General features: G+C 56.0%; 1 protein-coding gene across 2 annotated transcripts in view; it reads left to right on the forward strand.

Moving 5' to 3' along the window:
- LOC111160316 (mannosyl (alpha-1,6-)-glycoprotein beta-1,6-N-acetyl-glucosaminyltransferase, isozyme B) overlaps positions 1 to 23,915 on the forward strand; it is a 65,253-nt gene that overhangs the window by 14,962 nt on the left and 26,376 nt on the right. For both annotated transcript variants that reach the window (XM_022523318.1, XM_022523319.1), the window contains exons 4-8: positions 10,062 to 10,177; positions 10,663 to 10,736; positions 11,663 to 11,833; positions 12,596 to 12,760; positions 13,512 to 13,681. In XM_022523318.1, the coding sequence (XP_022379026.1) occupies positions 10,062 to 10,177; positions 10,663 to 10,736; positions 11,663 to 11,833; positions 12,596 to 12,760; positions 13,512 to 13,681 (696 nt within the window). The remainder of the gene's footprint in view (positions 1 to 10,061; positions 10,178 to 10,662; positions 10,737 to 11,662; positions 11,834 to 12,595; positions 12,761 to 13,511; positions 13,682 to 23,915) is intronic.

Below are 23,915 nucleotides of genomic sequence, written 5' to 3' on the forward strand. Positions count from 1 at the left end.
TCCTGCCTGCCCCCAGCTGTGCTTCCACCTCTCTGGGCTGCTGGCTCAGCCTCTGCCCACAAGGCTGCTCACCAGGCTGAGGGCAGAACACCAGGCCGTTCTCCCTCCACGAGCATCCTGCTGTGGGGGGCAGAGACGAGGGTCAGGTGGCCTGTCTTTTTGGGCGGGAGACCTACTGTCAGCTCGTTCAGCGTCGTCTCTAGTTTCTTCCAGTCCTGGCCTCTGCCTCCCTCCCTCCTTCCCCTGCCCTGCCCTTCATCTCCTTCAGAGGGGAGTCCGCGCCACCTCCTAGCTCCATCCCGGAAAATAGCAACAATCCATCAAGACCAGCAGAGCCTATCAAACCCCATAGGCAAAGCCATAAATTGCAGGGACATTGTTGCTTCTGGTTTCAGGGAGAGAAATGGTGGGTGTGTTCAGGGCATGGGGGTGCTGCTTGCTCACACCTCGCCTGTGCACAGACACTCCAGCCCCTGCCCCATCTAAAGCCCCTGGACTGACCTATCTGGGCTAGGCAGGAGGGAGTCCTGCAGATGCGCGCTGCTGTGTTTCCAGCAAACTCTGTTCACCTGCACTTGGAGTCCTCACTTCGAAATGATCCGTGGCCTGAACAACCCCCACGGTCCTCCCCCGGCCCTGCTGGAAGCTTCTGGACTGTTGCCTCCTACCCATGGTTGGTATGTCCTCGGGGAAAGCAAATTTGCTTTTTTAGCCTAGGAAAACCTAATTAGGGGTTATTTGCAGATTTGCTGCAAATGGCATCATATTATGTATCCTAAAGCCAAACAGTAATGATCTCTGAATTTCCCATAAGGCTTCTCTACAGCAGCAGAGACGACCAACATTTTAGGCTGTTGTTATTCGAGTCAAATAGGAGTCCGTATCTACTGGACGCTTCTGTGTGTGGAGTCTGGGCCGGGGTTTCTAGAGCTCTGTTCTCAGAGGGACCCTGCTGGGGAGGGGCAGCCGCACCCGGCCGTGTGCACAGCAAGAGGGTCAGCAGGGCTGTGTTGGAGAGTCCGTAGCTCAATGCAGTGAGGGGCAGACTCGGGGCGGCAGCAGGTCATGTGACTGCTCTGAGCCCTCATCCTCTCTGTCCTCATCGGTCAGTGAGAGATAACACTGGGGAGTGGTGGGGAGACCCTGCCTCCCCCTCCAGCCCCCTCCTCCTCCCCAGCCCTGTGGTTTCTCTCCCTTCCCCGCTGGGTGAGCAGAGAGAGAAGGGGCGAGCTGATCACATTTGGGAGGGCCTAGAATCCCCAAGGAGGAGAGGGAGTTTGGGATGAGCCTGCTGGAAGTGGGGGCGGGCATTTCAACAAAGTAGCACGAGCCAGGTGCTCCAGACAGAGGCAGTGAGCAAAACCACCCGTAGGGCTCAGATGTGGGAGGAGGGGCTGGAGGACCTGGTGGGTGGGGGGGAGTGAACCCCAAGCTTGAGGGCTGCGAAAACTGTCTACAGACTCTATACTCCCCAGTTTATGTCTTCAGTCTCAAATATCCGCATGCCCACTCAGCTGGGTGTCCCGGGAACAACTCAGATGAGGCGTGTTCTGGACACACCTGAATCCCACTTCTCCCTCCAGGCCATGCCAGTCCCAGCCTTTCTATTGTCTGGACCCCCAGCCTTTCTATTGTCTGGACCCCCAGGCTTGGAGTCAGCCTCGACCCTTCTCTCTCTCACTTGTATCCCGTTCGTCAGCAAACTGTCCCCCCATTCAGAATGTGCCCAGAATCCCACCTTTCTCCACTGCCCACCACTTCTGCCCTCCTCCCACTGATTCCCAACTCAGCAGCCAGAGAGATTATTTTAAAATACCAATTTGGTCAGGAGCCTCCTCTGTTCCCCACCTCCCCCATAGCTCCCTGTCACGCCCAGTGGCCCATGACCCCCATGCCCCCAGCCCCGTTGTCTGTCTGGCTCCTCCCCTGCTATCTTCCCACTTGCTCCCTGGGCTTCAGCCCACCAGCCTCATCACTGTTCCTGCAGCACAGCCATCTCCCTCTGGGCCTTTGCACAGGCTGTGCCCTCTGCCTGGAAGCTCTTGTCTCAGATCTGGCCGGGTGAAAGAATCCATTTTCTTCCTCCCACGGTTTTCTCCCCTGACTTCCTTCAGTTTTTGCTCACATATCACCAACGGGTCCTTCCCCGAGGACCGGTTTCAAATTGCACCCCGTCTCGTCTCCCACATTCCCATCCCTTTTCATTCGTCGCCACCTCACCCCGTGTATTTTCATGATTTGTTTGTCCGCTATCTCCAGAGCTGGAACAGATGCCCTGTGAGGGCTGAGTTTTTTGCCTGTGTCACTTCTGGATCACAGAGTTCAATAAGTAATCGTTGGAGGAAGGGAGGGAGACGGGGAGGAAGGGAAGAGCGGCAGTGTGCGCGCCCTTGGGTGCCCTGGGGAGTTGTGCCTGTGCCGCTGTGCTCAGCGGGACAGCAAGACAGAAGCCAGGGGCGCTGTGGCCACCGTGACCCCAGACGAGTTCCCGTTGTGGAAGCTGAGGAGGGTGGCCCAACTGGGAGGGCCCGGTTACTGCCGCGTGGCCTGTAACGACCTGGTCATATCACACTGGGAATCTGTCTTAGGAAAAGAATCCTAACTTAGAAACAGGTGTATGAACAGCTTGGTCCTTGATGCCTTTTTTATGGTGTCAAAAAGTGTGAGCAGGGGGGCACCTGGCTGGCTTCTTTGGTGGCGTGTGCAACTCTCGATCTCGGGACTGTGAGTTCAAACCCCGTGTTGGGTGTAGAGATGACTTAAAATCTTAAATCTTAAAAAACCTCACAAAGTTGGAGCAACAATTCGAACGTCCCCCAGCGAGGAAACAGCACGCGGACCGTGGCGCCTCTGCTGGGCGCTGCTTGTGCCACCATCAGATGGGATGTTGACAGGGACCCGCAGGGATTCTAGGGTAAGGGACCGCGTGAAGGGCAGGTTTTACAGTTATGAACAGAGTTGGACTGCGAGTGCGCAGAATCCAGCAAGAGTCCAAGTACCGATACTCAGTGCAGCATGTCACGATCCCTGTCCCTGGGTAAGGGGATGAGGGTTTTTCCAATTTCCTTATGAAAAAAAAAACTCAAAAAATGCTTCTAGACATTCTTGGCCATCTGTGGCCCGAGCCAAGAGCCTCTGGGGTCTGCGTGTGAAGGCGGGGGGGGGGGGGGGGGGGGGCAAGGGACAAGTGACCCAGGAAGGCAACTCTGGGGGCTGCTTTCAAAGGCTTGCCTCAATGATGTCACACCCCGTGCGGGGCCCTCCCTCCCAGAACAGCCTCCAGCTGGAGGTTGAGGCACTGGTCTGGCCCCAGTGCTGGAGAGAGGCCAGACTGGTGGTGAGGGACTGGGGTAGCTGGGTGACGAGGTCAGGATCAGTCAGCCCTGCAGGATGGAAACCTAGCCACTGTGACAGGTGTGAGTGGGTTACGCGTCCTAACAAAGACAGAGATTCTCAACATCCCAAGTATTTGCCGTTCGAAAGACAATGCACCTGCTCAGTAGGCTCTTGGTGTGTCTTAAATAAAATATACATAGGAGATATTTTAGAAAATCCTCCAGGGGAAAGCCAGGCCTTGAGATGTGGGGGCTGGTGTCCGGCTCCTGTGTCCCCCAACCCAGCCTCAGCACCCTGGCTCTGTCCCACTCTAGGGGCACTGATCCCTCCCCCAAGTGCTGAGCTCTGGCTGTGTTCCTGTCAACAGCGGGGAGACGATCCATCCTTCTGTCTGTCTGTCTATTTATCTAACATAAACATAGATGTAGGGATGTGTGTATGCATTTCTCGGTGCAAGAGAGAGAAGTGCTCTCTGTTTTTGCTCGGGGAGGGGCTGGCAGATCCTCCGGGGCGTTCAGAGCCCCCCACAGCATCCGGCAACCTGGATGGGGGCAGAGGGAGCCGAAGAAGCTGCGGGGGGGCACCAAGAAATTGGGGGGAAGTCTGGACGCTGGGGCTGGAGCTCCTTACGTCCCGTATGGTGTGTGTGAGAGGGGACAGACGGAGAGACAGTCACAGAGAACATGTCTCCCCGTCCACGACGCTCGTGTTTGTGTTTCCTGGTAAGCGTGGCTGTGGGCACCTACCTGTGTGCAGAGTCTCCGGGTTTTAAAAGGAAAGTGACTGGTTTCCTGATAAAATAACAACTCCCAGCAAGCATGCTGGCCAGCTGCCGGAAATCGATACTCTGTTAATTGAATGCAACCTTCATAAATCATGGGAGGAACATGAAATTAAACCTCCTTCCCCAGGCGTCCAGGAGAGTCTGTTCAAGGGGCCAGGGAATGAGGGCCAAGTGGGCGATAGCCTCAGGGGCTGAGAGGAGGGGATGGGGCATCGGGGGGGCCTCTTGGGGGCCTGACATGAGGGGATGACTGGAGCCGGGCCCCAGGGGAAGGAGCCACTGTGCCCCAGCCCTGGGTGGCGGAAGGAGCAGAGCATCCCGTGACAGGCTGTGGTGTTGGTGGGTGTCTCTTTGGGGGACCCTAGGGCAGTGGTTGGCTGCAGCAGGGGTGGCCATGGGGGCCATCTGGCTCCAGGAGGCCGCCTGTGCTCAGGCAGGAGGGGCTGGTGGTCTGTGGGTATGAGGTGAGGGATGCTTGGGCCAGAGAACGTGGAGTACTGTGGATACTGGAGAATTCTCCAAGAGGCTCCCCGGGGTCTGCACAGCCCTGTGGCCCCGAGAGCTGCCGCAGCCACGGGACCACCAAGTTTGTCGGAGGTGGGGTGTGAAAACGTCCCAGGATTCTTCGTGGAGTATCTGCCCAGCTTGGGGGGATGGTGGGACCCATCTGAGCCGATGCCCCAGTGGTCCTAAGAGCTTCCTGATAATGCAGAAGGCCCCTTCTTTTCTGCCTCTACCTGGCACCCACAGCTTACAGGCTGGGGTTGAGAACCTCACTCTCCTCTTGCTGACCGAGCCTCCGGCTCGGGGATTATCTGCTCCTCCAGGGCGAACAGCAAATTTGCCTCCTTCGGGGCCCTCTCTTTAACCTCAGCCTGCCTTCTGCCCACCTCTCCCTGACATGGCCCTGGGTCTCCGCTACTCACGCTCAGGCCACCCTCTCATTAGACCCATTCAGGCTCGTCCGGCTTACCCACCAAAGCATGCACCAACGATAAAACAGGGGAGGAATAAAAATAAGCATCAAGTAGGAAGGATTAAAGGTCACCCCGGTCACCTGCACCAGCAGGGGCGAGGCTGGGTGCCTAGTCCCTGCGAACTCCCTGCCTTGTAGACACAATTCCAGCTCTCTACCCTGGTAGCAGGCCCTGCAGGGTTAGGAGTGGTGTTGACAGGGAGATGCCTTCTGCTAGAGCTCTTCTAGCCTTCACCACCTGCCAGGGGTGGGGTACTGAGGGTTCCACCCCCACGATGTCACTCCCTAGCTCAAGGCCTTGGTCCTACTCACCTGCCTCTGTGCCCACCCTTAGGCACAGACCCCTTGCAGGTGAACTGGTACCTGATTTTTCCACATTAAAGCTGTGGTCCTGAGTGAGTAACTCAGCTTGGCTGTGCCTTGGTTTCCTCCTCTGCACAATGGGGCCCTTAGAAAGAACCATGATGTTTTCGGGAGAACTATCTGGGGCCCCATCGGCTGGAGGCTGCCAAGCCCCGACTTCCCAGTTTATTCCCCTTCTTTGCGCTTCCCAGGCTGCTGCCCTGCTGTGGTCTGTGGTCTCAAGGCATCTGCTTTTGCTGTCCGTTTTATAAAAGAGCATCCCAGGGAGAGAGGACGAATCGTAGATTATTTGACAACAGGCAGCGCTGCCCAAATGCTAAGTCCGGTTGAATAACAGAGACGCCAAGTCATTCCGATTCAAACAAGCTGAGCTCGTGAAATCAGACAGATGCCACCTGCGCCGTTTAGAGCCCTCACGGGTGATGCTCCCGGGAAACGCTTATCGGGTGAAAATCCTCTAAAAAGGGATGTGCTTTGTTCTGCGGTCGGACATTTGAAACTTCCTTTTGGGGAGGTTGACTGCTGTAGGTAGGGAACGTACGCAACCCAAGCGTTTGCTGAGTCTCTGCTCCGCGCCGAGCCGGGCTCTTCAGCCCGTTGTCGAATCCTGGGAGTCCCTCTGAGCTAGTCGAGATTATCCAGCTGTTATAGGAGCTGACCTGAGTTCAGAAAGGTCAGGTAACTTGCTCAAGGTCACACAGCTGCCCGTTGGAGTCAGGATTTGAAGCCCGGACCTCTGACTCTGAGGCCCTCGATCTTCCTAGTCTCTGCGTAATGTGGAGAGTCACTGGCTTGGGACTTGAGAGGTCAAGGGCGTCTCTGGCTGTTCTCCGTCTCCGCTGAAAGTAGCAGCAGGGGACGCTTGGGCTTCAGCAGGCAGAGCCGTTAGAGACGTTTCTGACAGCAGGGGCCCAGGAGAACCTGGACTCTCCTTTTATTTTTTTGTATTTTTTTTTTGTTAGCTTTTTTGTTTTTTGTTTTTTTCAAAGGATTTTATTTACTTGAGAGAGAGAAAGAGAGAACATGAGGGAGAGGGAGAAGCAGACCCCCGCTGAGCAGGGAGCCCGGCATGGGGCTCGATCCCAGGACCCCAAGATGATGGCCTGAGCCAAAGGCAGACGGTTCACTGACTGAGCCACCCAGCCCCCCCGCAGACTCTCTTTTTGTGATGGACTAAAAACCATTTTCCCTCAGTTTTGCAGACCGTGATGCATTTGTTTCCTTGGGCTGCCATAAAAAATGACTGCAAACCGGATGGTTTAAAACAATAAAAATGATTTCCTCTCTTGGTTCTGGGGGCTGAAGTCTGAAATCCAGGTATCAGCAAGGCCTCATTCCTTCCTAAACCTCGGGGGAAGATCCTTCCCTCCCTCTCTCGGTTCCTGGTGGCCCAGGCTTCCCCTGGCTCGTGGCTGTCTTCACATGGCCTTCTCCTAAGGACACTGAGGCCCAACCTGATTCAGCATGACCTCATCTCAACTAATTACATTTGCAAAGACCCTATTTCCAAATAAGGTCATATTTTTTGTGGTTCTGGGTAGATGTGAATCTACCACAGGGAAGGGGGACGTCACTCAGCCCCGCACGGGGATGGAGCTCTGGGCACACGTCCCATGCTGGGCAGTAGTGCCAGGCTCCATCCAAAAGCACGTTCCTGTCCTTGAGGGCTCAGGACTCCACTGGGACTTCTTCTCTTTTCCTTTCTTTCCTTTTTTTTTTTTTTTTTTAAGATTTTATTTTTGGGGTACCTGAGTGGCTCAGTCAGTTAAGTGTCTGCCTTCAGCTCGGGTCATGATCCTGGGGTCCTGGGATTGAGCCCTGCATCGGGCTTCTTGCTCAGCAGGGAATCTGCTTCTCCGTCTCCCTCTGCCCCTGCTCGTGTGCTCTCTCTCTCGCTCACTCTCAAATAAATATATAAAATATTTAAAAAAAAAAAGATTTTTAAAGTCATCTGTACACCCAACGTAGGGCTCACATCTACAACCCCAAGATAGAGAGTGCCGTGCTCCACCGACTGAGCCAGCCGGGTCCCCCGACCTCCACTGGGGGTTTCAAGCCGGCCACTCACAACCATGTCCCAGCACATAGGGGACTCAGAGGAGTGACCTCGCTCCCAAAGGATGACCAGAGCAGACCTTCGAGGGAGAGACCCCTTCAGGAAGACTAAAAGCAGGGTCCCTTCCCAAGTCTCCAGGGACCTGGCAGGACCTTCCACTTGTCCTTGACAAGGGTTGTTTGTGCTCTGGGGTCTCTGGCTAGAAGCTGGGAGGGGTACGCAGTCCTTCCCCACCCGGGAGCTCCCCCGTTGTTCCTCGGCCGCCCATGCTCAGCATGAACCCTGACCTGGCAGCCACGAGCTTCGGGCCTTCCGCATGGTGGCCACTGCCTGTGGACAGCAGCACTTTCCTCCAGGCAGAGGGGTGTCCGTCCTGTCCCCGCAGGTCAGCAGGGGAAGCAGCTCCAGAAGGCTCGCTCGGAATGAACTGCAGAGCCCGACGGACGCCGGGGCATCCTCTGGGGAGACATGTCACCCGCTAAGGGTGAAGTCTGCTTCTTGAGGCGGAAGTTACCTTCGACGTCACCACAGTCTGTGGCTCTCCGCAGACCACAGTGTGTGAACTGAGCAGCAGCATGTCCCTGGTTTTAACTTTTTACAGAGGAGGCGGGTGGGGAGAAATACGTCTACAGAGGCTCCTTCGGGGGTGGTAATGAGGAAAAGTGGAGAAGCAGCGTCGGTCTAGTGTCCTGCCATCGCAGGCCTCTGTTTTTAAAGAGGAGGACGCTGAGGCACAGAGAGCCTAAGTGACTTGCCTGGGGGTTGCACAGCTCCCGAGGGGCAGATCTTCAGCTCCTCTGTTTTACCACAACCTGGAGAGATGCTGGCCGCCGTCTTCCCCTTGGCGGTCCTCGGCCACCTGAAGACCAAGGAGAATTACCCCTACTTCCTCCTGTCTGAGGATGTTTTGAACAAAAGCAGCAGCATCTCTGAGTGCTCTCCTTCTTTGTAATTTCATAGAAGGCTGCTGCAGCTGAGCTGTGCCCTCCAAACAGACACGTCACCGTCTGAATCCCCAGTGCCCATGAGCCTGATCTTCCCCGGAAGTGGCCTTGGCAGGTGCAGTCAGATTAAAATGCGGTCACGCTGGATCGGGGGCCCTCATCCAGTGACGGGGTCCCTGTAGAAAGAGGGAATGTGGACACACAGAAGGCCAAGGGACAGCAGGGGCAGAGGCTGGGGGATGTGTCCCACTAGCACAGCTGGCCCCTCCCTTTGTCCCAGGAGGAATGCACCCTGCTGACATCTTGGGTTCGGACTCCCGGCCTCCAGGACTGCGAGGGAATAACTTTGTGGTCGTGTGTTACCGTGGCCAAGGCACGCCGGCTTCTGTTGGTTTTTCATTTCATTTCTTTTTGAGACGGTTGATGGGATTGTGTGTGTGTGTGTGTGTGTGTGTGTGTGTGTGTATGTGTGCGCGAGGACACGCAAATGTGTCTCGAGGGCTTCTCTGCCCCTTCCTGCCACTTGTTTCTGTTGCCACCTCACCCCATGACTGCCTCACCCCCCCCGACCTCCTGTCTCCCGCACCCTCTGTGGACGGTGCCACTGCCCGACCTCTCCACGTGGAGGGCAGCGGTGGGAGGGGAGGGCGGCCTGAGGGGACAGGCAGCCATCACCATTGTGCCTCCTCTAGACGACAGGCCACCCAAGAGGTGTCCTCCCTCCTGTACTTCCTACTTTGTGCAACAGTGAAGTCCCCGTCCTTGTACAGGGATAGACGGAGCTCGGACAAGCTGCGCGGAACCAGACGGTGAAGTGGGAATCAAAGGAACGGAGTTAGTGTGTCGGAAAGGGCAGGCCGCTTAGACAGCCCCGCCCCCGGGGGAGTGGGGTCCCTCTCGACACAGGCCCTCGCGATGAGATAAATCCTGCGTGTAATGTCTCAGAAACTTCTCTGAGAGCTGAGTAGTAATCAACGCCAGGAAATAAATTCTCCAAAAATAAGGGCAAGGCGAGTCTTGGTGGTGGGCGGAGGGCTGTGATGTTTGTGGCGGTAAATGTGTTTAAGATCCTGGGGAGAATTCAGGCTCAGGAGAGCAACAGTAATTTACTAGAGGCTTAATAGTTGGCACGTCCCCAGGCTGCTTTGGGTGGAATTTATTTTGGCACGACGGAGCCCCTCTGGGAGGAAATGGAGACGCAGGCTCAGGGCAGCTGGCCGTGCCCGGGAAAGGGCCTCCGTTGCCTGGAGGTCCCGGGCCGGTCCCCCAGGCTCTCCCAGAGAATCTCTCTGCCCACTTTAGCTTCAGTCGCTGCCCCTCAGCACGCGGGGCACACGCACGTGGGGGTGAGTGTGCACACACGCCTGGGACATGTGCACTTGCGTGTGCAGCGGGTAGCTAGAGAGCCCCTCTAGCCGGGTGGGGGCGGGGGGCACACGTCTCCACCTCCAGGCCCAGCATCGTCCATCGCTGCGCTCCGGTGGGCGGCAGGGCGGCGTGTGGGCGCCAGGAGCCTTCACACTGGCTGCCCTCGCTCGTCCCCCCTCCCAGGAAGGTGCCCGAGGCAGGCTGTGTGCGCTCACCCCTGGCTTCTCTCACTAGGTTTCCCCCTGGGGCTGGCCTCATGGAGCGGATCCAGGCCATTGCCCAGAACGTGTCGGACATCGCTGCGAAGGTGGACCAGATCCTGCGTCACAGCCTGGTCCTGCACAGCAAGGGTGCGGCCCAGGGCACCCCTTTGGCCCCAAGAGGCCAGTGTGTGGGTGGCCCTGACTGCTCCCCCCGGGCAGCTCTCTTGCCTCTGGCCTCAGGCTCTGAGTGGGGTGACTTGGGGTTCACCCCACTGGGACTGGTGTGAGAACAGAGGTCCTGGAGTCCCTGGGGGGGCCCCTCCATTTTTCTTGATGTGGGGAGTAGCAGGCTGGGGGCCCCCCAAGAGGGTTACATTTGGGTGGGTGCATGAGGTCTGCCTATCCAGACACTGTGCCATTCAAGCTGGCTCCTCACTGGTTCCAAAGCCCGTATGGAAGGTAGGGGGCCTGTGGCAGAGGGGGAAACCCGGGCATGGGCACCCCTTGGCGGGTGGCCTTTCAGGTGAGGAAACCCAGGGGAGGGAGGGCAGTGTATGCTCCCGGGCTAACCTCTTCCTCCCAGACCTGGGCTCCCCCGAGGCCCCCAGCAAGCTGATCTTCTCCCCCCGCAGTGTCTGAAGGCCGGCGGGACCAATGTGAGGCACCCAGTGACCCCAAGTTCCCTGACTGCTCAGGGAAGGTGGAGGTGAGGCTCGGGGCTGAGGATGGGGTAGAGGTGACCAGGGGGCCCTGCCCCCAGACCAGCTCTGAGAGCCTGCTCCTGGCAGTGATGTCTGCCCAGCCCCCAGCCCCTGACCCTGGTACCCACTGGCAGAGGCCAGCCTTAGGGCCTCTCTACGTGGGCCGTCTGCGGGGCCCACCAACCCGCACTGCCTAGCACGATCACGTTTCAGGGTTCCCGGTACTTTGTTACAGCAAACAAACTGTTAGTAACACCTCCAGCGGCCTGCATCCCCGCCAGTTCAGACCCAGACTGGATCTCTTGAGTGGCCCTGTCTCCCCATCCCTCCCCATCCTTGTGACCAGCTGGACTGAGAAAGGCCCCCGGCCCCTCCCCCGGGGGCTCACTTCCAGGGGCCCGTGGCTGCGTGAAGTCTGTCCATCTGGGAATGCAGTCTGTGGCATGAAAGCCAGCTCCTCTCCGGTTCCGAACTCCCCAAGAGGGTGGGGCAGCGGCCCTGGGCGCCCCTTCCTCGCTGACATGTGGGGATCCCCGTGGGTGGGCTCCTGACCTTGGCCTCAACCAGATCCTGCTCCCAGTGGAGACCAGCCAGGCCCCAAGCTGCTGCATCTCCCACTGTTCGCCCTGGAGCTTTCCCTGAGTGTGTCATGACCTGGCCTTACTCTTCCGGGGCCCTCCTCTTTCTGGGCCTGGGGGACAGTGGTCCTGCTCAGCCTTTCTCGGGGTTCTCGTGGCCAGGACTCAGGGCCGGGTCATGGGGCTCTGGTCTTTCTCTCCTCTCTGCTCTGGCCTTGCTGCATTCTTAATGTGTGTCCCAGAGGCCCTGTCCTGAGGGACCCTGGGTCCCCAAGGACATGCCCACAAAGAGCCTGCCAAGGGCGTGGGTGGGGCTGTGCCAGCACCCTCGCCTAGGCTGGCCCTCTCCGCAGTGGATGCGTGCCCGCTGGACCTCTGACCCCTGCTATGCCTTCTTCGGGGTGGACGGCACCGAGTGCTCCTTCCTCATCTACCTCAGTGAGGTTGAGTGGTTCTGCCCCCCGCTGCCCTGGAGGAACCAGACAGCCGCCCAGATGGCCCCCAAGCCCCTCCCCAAAGTCCAGGTAGGCCTGGGAAGTGGGTAGGCCTGTTTGGGGCTGGTGGACAGGTCGACTGGCCTGCTTGGATGGGACATCCTTAAGGGACAACAGGAGGAGCTCTTGGACCCCGGTAAAATGAGGCCGGCCAGCCGTGCCTGGTGGGGGTGCGCGTCCCAGCCTGCCAGCCTTCTGGGGATGCTGCAAAGCTTGGCCAGCTTAAGGGCCAAGCTGGGGCCCTGGAGGCACCCCTAAACAGGCTAGGATAATAGTAACAATAGTGATGCTCCTGGAAGGCTTCCAGATGCTTTATCTGTACTGAAACCTCCCAGCAGTCCCTTATGCGACCACACTGAACAGATGGCAAGTCTGAGGTCTGGGGAGTGCAGTTAGTTTGTTCAAGGTGTCCTGTTACTCCAGCTCCACTGAAAGGTGGCCCGGCCTCCCTGCTGTCCGAGGGCCAGCTCTGACCACCACCTTTGCTGTCTCTATGTAGCAGCTGAGACGCCTGGGGACTGTCATCGCTGGCCACCCCCAAAGGGCTCGGGACAGAAGGATGACCAGAACTGGGCTGGGACAGACCGGCTTGGCCGGGGGGCTAGTGTTGGTGGGTGAGAGCAGGGCTCCCCAACTGTGGGGGTCTGTGGGCCTTTATAAATGGCAGGAGAAGCTAGAGTAGGCCCCAGCTTCCTGGGAGCGTGCCAGCCCCTGTTCCCAGGGCAGCAGGTGATGGTGGTGGTGTGGCTTTGGGGCTGGGGCTGGAGAACCCAGGTCTGGGCCCCCCTCCAGGCAGTTTTCCGGAGCAACCTGTCCCACCTCCTGGAGCTGATGGGCAGTGGGAAGGAGTCTCTAATCTTCATGAAGAAACGGACCAAGCGGCTCACGGCCCAGTGGGCACTGGCTGCCCAGCGGCTGGCACGGAAGCTGGGAAGCGTCTGGAGGGACCAGAAGCAGGTACTGCTTCTCTGTGCATTCAGGGAGCTGCGCTCAGAGAGCTTAGAGAGTGAGCTTAGGGCCCCAGGCCTTCAAGTGGGCACCAGGTCTGCCCTTGAAAAGGTTTTATTGAGTTTATTTGAGTTTCAGCTGGGGTGAGGGAGGCAGAGTCAGGATAGATGCATGTGGTGGTGGCCCCTGGCCCTTTTTAGATTTGGGGTAGAATGACTAACCCTCCCATCCACCACGTAGGAGTTCTGCATTCTGTAGATATCTTGTTCTTTTCAGGCAGAAAAGTCATGTCATTTGCCTGGAATATTGGGAATAATAGAGCCTGTTTTGGGGAGGTTTGTAGGTCTGTCCATCTATCCACCCATCCATCATTCATCCGTCCATCCATCCATCCACCCACCCATCCATCTACCCATGTATCCATCCACATTCATCCATCCAATATTTACCTGACTCTCACGTCACCCTGTTTATTTCTTTCAGAGTCCCTATCATTTCATGAAATCATCTCTTGTCTGTGTTTACTCTTGTCTACCTCTTCCATCTGGAACGTAAGCGCCTTGAGGGCGGGATGTGACCATCTTGTTCACTTTGACCCCCAGTGCCCTGTATGGTCACTCTGCCTCTTGGTCCCCCTGCTGGTGCCAGGAAGCGCCTGCCCAGGCACAGCCTGGAGACAGTGACTGCTGCTGGCTGGGTCCCCCTGGGGGTGGCAGGGCAATGCTGCTCTTCCTTCACGGTGACCCTGTGTCCTCCCCAGATCCTTGTTCACATTGGCTTCCTGACGGAGGAGTCTGGAGATGTGTTCAGCCCAAGAGTGCTAAAGGGGGGGCCACTGGGAGAGATGGTGCAGTGGGCAGACATCTTGGCCACTCTCTACGTCCTGGGCCATGGCCTGCGGATCACAGTGTCCCTGAAGGAGCTGCAGAGGTGAGTGCTGGGGGCGGGGAGGAGAGGAAGGGGAACCTGTCCTCCAGGAGCCCCTGTTTCACCTGCAGGTCCCTGGGAGGCTTCCTAGTGTACTGGGGATAGTGATAGTCCTCTTTCCCTCCTCCTCCTCCATGTTGATGCCTGGTCATGTTTGGGAGGCGCCAAGCAAGCATGTTTGCACAGCGCTGTTCAAAGGTCCTTTTCTCCATCTTGGGCCAATAGGTGCCCCAGTGTTTGCACTCAGAGGCTGACAAATACTGGTTTGTGGAATCGAGCCATGTCATGTCGAAGGCGTCCTCTCTGTCATCTTGGTGGGTGAGGTATAGCCTCGGGGTTTTCCTTCTGGAATTGGGCTCCTTCCTGGACCTATTTTGGGAGCTGGTAAGACTTGCAGGGTGGTGAGGTGGGCCGTGATGTCTGTCCCATCCCCAAAACTTGCCTTTCCAGAGTCCCCCTGATATTCTTGGGGGTGGGAGATGGTGATGCGAGGGGGAAGGATTGTGTGTGTGTGTATGTGTGTGGGTGTGTTTTACATACTCAGGTATCCATAAACAATATATGGTTTTGTTTCATTTTGGTTTGATTTGAGCTTTGTACAAATGGCACCTGCTGTATGTGATGTTTGAGACATGCTTTCTTCACCCATTCTTACATTTCAGAGTTTCATTCATGTTGTTCATGGAACTGTGTTTTATTCATTTTCACTGCTGTTTGAGATTTCATTATTTGGATGGTCCATCATTATTTTTCAGTTTTTCCTGACTGTGGACATTTCCCCCCTGCTTTTTGTAAGTTATTTTGAGTGATGCTGTGGTAGATACACCTGTACATGAGGTACCTGTGTCATGGTTTCTCTTGGGTAGAGACTGAGTTGCTCTTCAGTATAGACTAAGTTACCCAATTGCTGGGACTGATGGTGTGTGAAAATCCAGCTTTACAAGATAATGCTCATTGTTTGCCGGAGTGACGGCACCAATGTAGCCTCAGCACTTGGAGGTTCCCAGTGGTCATGTTGTCCCCCACATGTGGGGTCATTACACTTCTTAACTGAGGGTGTCAAGTCATGTCATGATCTCTTGTTATGTTCTGAACTTGCATTTCCCTGACAGCTAGTGAGGCCGAGCAGTCTGCCATATGCTTGTCCTTCTTTACTCTTGACTAAATGCCCGTTCATGTCCTTTGCCCACCTTTCTGCTGGGTGGTTTGTTTTTCTTGTTGAGTTGTAGGTGTTCTTTATATACAATGGTTATAAACCCCATGCAACTTTTACCTGTTTAAAAATCTTATCCTAATTTGTGGCTTGTCTTTGTTAGCCGCCCCCCCCCCCGACCAAGGAATAGAAGGCCTTAATTTAATGTAATCAGAGTTATTGATCTTTTTCTTTTTCTTTTTCTTCATGGTTAGGGGTTTGTGCTTTGTGGGTTTTTTCCCCTTTCTCATAGGGCATGACTAAGGAAGGCCCCAGAGTTGTCACCTACAAATTGACTTTTCTTCATCAGTCCATTAATTTACTCTAAGGGTGGATTTCGAGCTAAAATGTAATTCTTGTCCAGAGCCCACCCATCATCTTGATGGTCTATTGGTTCTAGATGTCTCTGTCTGATCAGCATTTTGTCCTGGCCACAAATGCTAATGCTCTGTAGCATAGGAATGTTGGAGAGAGGAGGATGTTGGTGGGGACAAAGCCATTGACAACTTGGTCTTGGGCAGCTACTCAGCCTCTGCAGTTTTCCCCTGCGAGTTGGAGTCTGCCAGTAACTCGAGTAATGCTTCTCATGACCTTGGTCAGAAGGCAGTACTAGGACCCGCTGGTATTGCATAGGGGGAGGCCACTAAATGACCTAGTGGTTTGAAGATTTTTATTCCTGTGGCTTGCAGTTCACACCACTGGAGTCCTTCTTTTAGGTTGATGCACTTCTCCAGTAGAACTAGGAAAGTTGCAAAGTGTCTTCAGAGAGGAACAGTGTATATAGAGGATCCACTTTGAAGGGGGCGAAGGCGACAGGGACTAACGAGGGGGCCGCACGATTGCGGCAGTGTTGGGAAGCACAATCCCAGGTTGGGGGCAGCAGGTTCTGGGGGGAAGAGGTGATCCCTGGGAATAGCAAGTGCCCCCCGCGGGTCCTGCAAAATCTGGCTGAAAGGCCCCGGAGTGGGAAGGAACTGGGCAGGGCGCTGTCCCCGTGTGCTGGTGCTGAACCTGTAGCCGGGCAGCTCAGCCTTGGGAGAGGGAACCTGCATGTCCCTTGCTCTGGGTCTCACCCCGGTGGCGTTTTGTCATCAGACCAAGCTGTTCACCTTGTGCAGAGCTGAGTGTGCCCACTCGCCACCCACCAGCACACACTGCTGCTCACCCCAGCTCCCTCCGAACAGAGGACGCGGATGCACCGACACTGGAGCAGAATGCGCCAGTGTTTGCAAATGATGAAAAGAAGCATCTTTGCCTGGCCTTGAAGCTTCCTACGGGAAAGTCAAATAGGGTGGGGTGAGGAGGAGGAAAGAGAAGAGGGACCAGTGTCTGGGAAGTCAAAGAAGTCTTGGGCAGTTTGTGGATGGCACAGTCAGGGGCTGTGGGTAGCCATGAGCCAGACCTGCCTAGGGCAGAGCAGCAAGCTAGGGTCTAGGGGCACATGTCCTCTAGGTCGCCAGAGCCCCCAGGATGCAGCGGGAAGACTCCTGAGGGGTGAGGGCTGTCTGGACTCCTCATCCCAGGCTCTGCCATACACAAAGTCCCCCATGAGTGTGGAGCATCCTGGTGGCACCGCTGACACCTTGACCGGCCTCGAGGTGAGAGGAAATCATGCTTATCAAACAGCGTTCAGCTTGATTGCTCCCTTCTGGCGGTGCGTCTTCTGGGCCCAGAGACGTGAGAACTTCCTTCCTTCACTGCTCCCTGAGGGAAGGCCTCTCCCATGCATTTGTGACAGCCCAACAACCACACGGAGAGAACCATCCCTCTGTGAGAGCAGGTATTCGACAAGTCTCCTGAAGAGATGGGAATTTAACACAGTTTCCCAGCTTCTCAACCCATGCTGGGGTGTCTCCTGTTTCAGCCTTCACTTCAAGTCCTTCCCTGCCAAGGGCACTTCCTCCTCTGGCCACTTCTGGGCTGTGGCCCGGAGCTTGTGTTTACTGAGGCAGCCATTGCACATAACGGGGCCAGAGCAGTGAGGATGGGGGTCACTGCACCCACGAGGTCTCAAGGGTGAGGCCCTCGTGGAAAGGACCAAGATCTGAAATCCCTCCTGCTGCTTTTCTTTCACTGCACACACAGGTACCCACACACACACACGTGCACATGCATGCGTACCCCAGTATATGACCACACGTGCACACCCACGCACATGTGCATGGCTCATGCACGCACACACGTGCATCCCTGTGCACAGGTCCACACCACCACACAAAGGCCAGCACACACTCACACACTCACACACCCCACAGAGACTCCATATCTTCCCACCAACATGTCACTTCATGTCAGGCTCACGCGGATCTGAAATGCCCAGAAGCAGGGGCTCCGAGGAGATGTTACCTCATCTCTGACTTGCAGGCTCTCACATGGGCAGGCCCCGGGCTGTGTCCGGACGGCTCCATCCTTGGTCCCTGATGGGGTGTAAGTGCAGGCGAATTGCTCTTGCTCAGACAGGGCAGGGGTGTTGTAAACAGCCCACACACCTCAGGGATCAGCCTCCTGAAGGGGCTTTCTAAATCTCTTATCAGAAACAATTTCAAGACAACTAAAAAATAAAAACAAAAGAGAAATCACCTTCCCCAGGAGACATAATACAGTTATGTCTACAAAATGAACAGCATCCGCTGTGGTTGGAATACATTTCAGGTGGAGATTCTTGCCCCTTCCCCTTACCCCTCCAGCTGCAGAGCAGCCTTAGAAAACATACTGACACGGGGGTACACCTTTGGTGTCTCTGTTTAACTGGTCTGCAGTGGGGGCCCAAGTATCCAGTTCTCAAAGCTCCCCAGGTGATCTAATGAGCAGTGAAAGTTGACAAGTGGAAAAGTTGGGGCTGTGGCCTTTCTAAGCCTCCCCTGGGATCCCCCACCCCCAGCGTCTGGGCTGCTCTGGGGTCGGGACATTGGCCTTCTTGGCTTGTTCACAAGAGCTGTCGTCTGTGTCCCTAGTGCTGGTCCTGAGTGCAGGATTGGGGCCTGGGGTTCAGGCTCAGGTCCCTAGAAGACTCGTGGAAAGCGTGTATGGGTTCCTCCTAAGCGCACATTTGCATACCTGAAAGCCCCCACGATCCCCTCGGTTGCAGTGGGTGGGCTGAGGAGGCACCCCTTGGAAGTGGCCCAGATAGTGGGGCCTCTCACGCCTCACCCGGGGCATCAGGTGGGAACCTGCTGACCCGGAATGCACTGTGTCCCATGCCCTTTCTTGGATGTATTTCTCCCCTGTGACAGATGGAGGCCAGGGCTATGAGCTCCTCAGGTTCCTTCCGCCGGGACCAGCCCAACGCTGCCTAAATGCAGTGGAGATTTCAACACAGTTGTGTATCAGTTAGCTAGGGCCGCTGCGATGAAGCACCACACACGGGTTTGACACAGTCTGGTCTCACATTCTGGGGGCTAGAGGTCCAAGGTCAAGGTGTCAGCAGGGTTGTCCTCCCGAGGTGGTGAGGGAGGGTCTGTCATGGACTCTTCCGTGGCTTCTGGTGGTTTGCTGGTGACCTTTGGCGCTCACTGGCTTGTGAAGCGTCCTCCCCATCTCTGCCTTCGTCTTCACGTGGCCTTTTCTCCGTGTACGTGTGTAGCCAACTCTCCTCTTACGCGCATGTGGGTCGTAATGGATCAGGTCATTAGACCTTATTTCAATCTGATTGCCTCTTTAACAGCCCCGTCTCCAGATAAAGACACTCCTGAGACACTAGGCGTTAGGACTCTGACATGAATTCTGGGGGGACACAAGGCACCCTACAAAAAGAGGGTGACCTTCTGAGCTTGCAAAGGGGTCACGGGCAGAAATCCCGCTGAGCACACTCATCGCGTTGCTGTGGGCTCTGCAGGAGGAAGAGAATCACCCCGGAGCCTCACCTCCCAGCCTTAGGGAGCCGTTCCCTGCGGGCAGCACCAGGTTAACTGGAAAATAGGTCAAGGAGACATGAAGGCGAGCCCAGTTCCGAGTCGCAGCGTGGCTTCCGTGACAAGCCTCTCCCTGGTCTGGCTAAATGACCTGTACCGGGGAAGGCAGCGGGACGGAGATGCTGCTGCTCCGACGTGTCGTGTGCTGTCGTTTGTCACAGATGTTCACGGCAAATGTCTCGGCCACTGACTAAGCAACAAGGCTGGATGCATGAGCTGCTTTTCTCTGTTCCTCGTGTTCTGGTGTTTTAATTAACCAGCTCACTGGAGTGATGTTTGGGGCAATGCACAGAGCCTACATCTGGCTTTGCTGCTGCAGGGTGTTTCGGGGCGAGAACAATGCGCTCAGTGACGGGACTGCAGGGGGCCGGACTGCAGCGGGTGGGGCGTCCGGGGCGGGGCTTCGGGGGGTGGGGCGGTCACAGCCCTGCGCCCGCCCACCGCGCTTGCGGGTGGGAAGAGGAGGCGGGGCCGGAGCCCCAGTCCGCTGCTCCCCTACTGGGTCCTCTGAATGCCCCATCCACAGTGGGCATTTTAAATGAAGCCTTTCCCTTCCTGCCTGGCCAGAACCAGCGGTGCTCATTAATTTTATTTGCATAATTTCAAGCATCATTAATAGTACATGGCATGAGGAAAAAATTACTGAGCTCTTCCTCCATCCATGAGTGAAATTGGGTTTAGTAGAAAATTAGTTGACTTAACTGGCAAATGATGAGAGCTTGAGAGGAGAATGTTTAAAGAAGAGGACGAGGAGGGAAAACTCGTGCCTGCCAGCATGGGGGCCGGGTAGAAATCGGTCTTCTGGCCTTTTGATGTAATCAGTGTTGTTGTTTGTCCGAGGGAAATACTGGGGAGGGTCCCTGGAGAATGAGGGAGGCAGGGATTGCATCCCTGTCTTCTGTGCAGCCCAGCCCTCTGAGAGCCAGGCAGGGGGCCCTCAGGGTGCCACTGGCTGGGACTGGCTCGGACCAGCCTGAACCAGGCTCCAAGCCCTCCTGGCTACTCCCCAGTCACCTCTTTCAGGACCTTTTTCTCCAGGAGGGCTTGAAGCCATGGGCACCAATGGAGACGACACTTCTAGAAGGAAGGTGTGGTTGTGATGTCAGTTGCTGACCAGAAGCAAGAAGGGGACTGAAAATTGCCCAACGAATTTGGCCACGTGGAAGTCTTTGTTGACCCTAAAAAGACCCATCTTGGTTGAGTTGTAGGGACACACACACCAGAGATGGGTGAGTTGTAGGCTGAGGGGGAGGCCAGCGCGGTAGCTGCAAGGCCTCTGAGGTAGGAGCAAAGCTGATGAGAGGCCTCAGCCTCTGGGGAACCTGGCTGTGAGGGGAGCAGAGGCCTGGAGGCACGTGACAGCAGAAGTATAGGGCAAAGTCGCGTGGTTTATCGTCTCAGGGTTGTGGACCCCAGATGCCTGCCTTGGCTTGGCTGCTCTGGCGGCTGTGAGGAGAGCCTGCGGGCACCACGCTTCTCCTAGCTTCTCACAGCTGCGGGCTCGTATGTGGCCACCTTCCCCCGCGTGTGTCTGTCTCGGTGTCTAATCCCTCCCACATAGGGATACCCCCATGCTGGATTAGAACCCGCCCTAAATGACCTCATCCTAACCTCATCATCTGCAAAGACCTTCTTTCCAAGTAAGGTCACACTCCCGGGTGCTGGGGTTAGGACTTGAGCATCCTGGGGGGAACTCAGTTCACCCCGCAGGAGAAGGCATGCTTGTTTACCTTTCAAGGTGGTAGAGCGCAGGTGTGTTCACATGCTCGTGGGAAGGAGCCGGAGAAGGGAGCTGCTGAGGATTCAGAACCCGGGTAGCGTGATGCCTGGCGGCCCCAGAGGACAGAGAAGAGAGCCCTGTGTAGGTGGGGCGGGTGCCCAGCATCTGCAGGGAGTGAGGCGGAGGGTGTGGACAAGACAGACACAGCCCCGGGCTTCCATCCGGATTTGTAGTGTGTTACCCACTGGGCGGGGGGAGAAGTGAACCAGGTATGGCAAAATGGTAAGACTTGACAAGGCTGGGAAGTGGACTACAAGGTATTCATTTATCATTATATTATTTTCTGTAATTTTCTGGGTGCTCTTAACATTTTATAACATATGAAGTACACGGATGAGAAGAAGGGAGGATGAGCCCATCTAGCACGTTTTGGCGCTTTGCTGACTCTGCAAACAAAGGTTGGTTGTCCCTGCCACACATCCCAGCCACCCATTCCAAGCAGCAGCCTGAGAGGCAAATGCTTAATTTATGCTAAAAAAAATCTCTCTGCCCCCTCACCCGACTTTTTTTTCTTCTCCTTCCTTGGAATCCAAGGAGGTGTTTTAATCTCCTGTGTAGTGGCGTCAGGGTCTGCGTGGCTGAACGCCATGGAAGGTGGGGGACCTCTGCGGTGGGCCCCCCGCACCGTGCTGGCCTCGACTTTCCTCCCCCCTCAGAGTCGCCCCCACCCTCCACTGCCTCTCCCTCCATGCTGCCCTGAGCCACAGGGCGTGGGAATCTATTTCTGACAAGTCTGACCAAGGCTTGACATTGGCCAGCGGACGTGACTGTACTGATGCCGCGGCCCAGGCACCATTCCCAGCTTCGGCCTGGTCCACACCGGGGCCAGAGGGCTACAGAGGAAAAGATGTTTAAAGGAGACCCGGGTGGGGTGGGCAGGACCATGGGGAGTGAGGGAAGAAACAAGGCACAAGCTGCCTTCTGAGGCTCTTGAGGGAAGGGTAACAAGGTGGGATTTGTCTCTGGGAGGAAGCAAAAACCTGTCTCCAAGGCCTGGGGGCTATGGGTTCTCACGAGGGAGGTGGGGTCCAATGTTTGTCAGTCTTTGCTGACAAGGGGAGATCTTGTCAGGCGGCAGCTGGTAGGTGGACAGTGGGATGGGCTTCCCGGAGCCCGAAGCCCCAGCAGAATGGGCAAAGCATGGCCGCTTGGCCCCAGATGGACTGGGGCTTATTTATTTCGGGGAAGTTGGCAGAGGCACAGGGTGGTATGCGTGAGCCCCCAGGGCTCCTTCCATCCTTCTCTGAACTCCTAAAGGGGCTTTGGTGAAAGGGAGGCCTTTTCCTGGGAGCCAGACCCCTCTTTCCTAAGCTTTCCCACAGAGGCCCCCGGGCCCCCCGAAGTTCGTGTCCAGCACCCCAGCGCTGTGTCTCTCCTTCAGCCCGCATCTCCCATGGGACATGTTCTAGTGGCATCGAGAGCAGCGCCTTCCCCTTCTTGGGCTCTCCAGGGCCCTGCGCTTCTCCAGGAAGGTTTGTGTGAAACTGGATAGAATCGTGAGAGCCGCTGGGGCTGAGAATCACCTGAGGACCTGGAAATTAACATCCCCATGCCCAGGCCCCAGCGGAGTGACAGGGCAGCCCCTCCGGGCCGGCCTGGGCATCGGAAGCCATCAGCTCTCTGGATTGTAACCTGCGCCGTCCGGCAACCTTTAAGGCGTAGCTTAGATGACAGAAGCTTGCTTTGCGCTCAGCCTTCCCTTCCCTGGATATTCGTTATGTAAATTGGGGCCGGTCTGCAAGGAAGGAGGACGGGAACAGCCAAAGAGATGTGTTCCTGTTTCTCTGACCACATCCTCGCTCGCTGTGCCGGGAGCTGGAGGGAATCTGTGGTTTAATCCAGCTCTCCCGGGAGCGGCGGCCCTATTCTTAGACCTGAGTTTGCTTTGTAGGAAGGAAAGCTGGGGAAGAAAGTGTCAGCTTTCGACACTGGTCCCAGTGCAGGCTGCGCAGGCTGGGAGGGAGGCTGCTCCCTGTGTTTGTCTTTTAGAAACCTCCGGTCCTTGCTCCTTTGTGGCCTTTGAGTATGGAGCACATTCTGGCTGCCTGGTTGCTGGAGAGCAAGAGTGCATCGTGGGCAAGGGAAGAAAATACTGCAGGACAGCGGAATTCCTCTCTCTTTGGTGATCCTGGCTACCCTTCCGGAGCATTTCCTGAGATGCCCAGTTGACTCTCTGGGCCCCTTTCTTTCTGTGCCCTTTGCTCTTGGGCAGAGGCAGGGCCTGCTCCAGAAACAGGCCATGGGAGAGAGATGGGGGTGATTTCCGTGCTCAGGAGATGCGTGCTGGACAGGGTCGGAGGGATAACGGGCCCCCGGGGAGGCCGAAAAGTCCTGGGCTGCTGTAGCCAGTGTGCTCCCAGCAATGAGATGGGCCTAGAAAAGCAGAAGATCCCTGCATGCCCTTAGCACCTGGAGCCAAGGATCTCTGAGCACTTTGTGAGAATTCTTTTTAATTAGGTCCTTCCCACACAGAGAGGAGAGGGAGGGAGAGAGAGAATAATTTGTTCCAGAATTTGAGCACTACCTGGAGAGATTATTTCCAGCCACAGACCAAAGGTACAGGGAGAAATAGAACCAGAGCATTTTTAGCCTGGAAGGGACCATGGAGATCCGTCCTAGCGTCATGTTACGGGAGTGGAGGCGGACACCAGAACAGTCTGACGTCTGGCCAAGGCCACCCAGCAAGTTCGTGCTGGAGCCCAGGAGTGATTTCCGTTGTGCCAAAACCCAGCATTTTGATTCCCTGCTTAGGATTCTTTTTCTTTTTTCTTTGAAGATTTATTTATTTATCTTAGAGCCAGCGAGCAGGGGGAAGGGCAGAGGGAGAGAGAGAATCCCAAGCAGACTCCCTGCTGAGCATAGAGCCCGACGCGGGGCTTGATCTCACAACCCTGAGATCATGACCTGAGCCGAAATCAAGAGTCGGACATTCGTTCAACCAGCTGAGCAACCCGGGGGGCTCTGAAGAATTTTTTTTTTTCTTTCAATTGATCTCAGACTGTTGTTTTCCTTCCCTCCTTGTCCCATCTACCCATCCTACCTTTTGATCTTTTAGCAAAGAGTATCTGAGTTTCCCCGTCTCTGGCTATGTGCTGGGCCCCCTACGTTCTGGCCAGCTGGGAGTCCAGGGGCTCCCTGGGGACATGGTGTGTCCTGTGGGACTGGGTACGGGCCCCTACGTGTGAACAGTTTGGCTTTTTAAAACATTTATAGTCAAATACACATAACAAAATTTACTCTCCTAACCATCTTTAAGTGTACGGTTCAGTGGTATCACGTACATTCACGCGGCTGTACGGCCATCACATCATCCCTCTCCCGGACTTTCTCCTCCTCCCACACTGGAACTCTGTC

The sequence above is a fragment of the Enhydra lutris genome, unplaced genomic scaffold, assembly GCF_002288905.1.
Source record: "Enhydra lutris kenyoni isolate GAN:26980312 unplaced genomic scaffold, ASM228890v2 scaffoldscaffold75, whole genome shotgun sequence".
Lineage (NCBI taxonomy): Eukaryota > Metazoa > Chordata > Mammalia > Carnivora > Mustelidae > Enhydra > Enhydra lutris.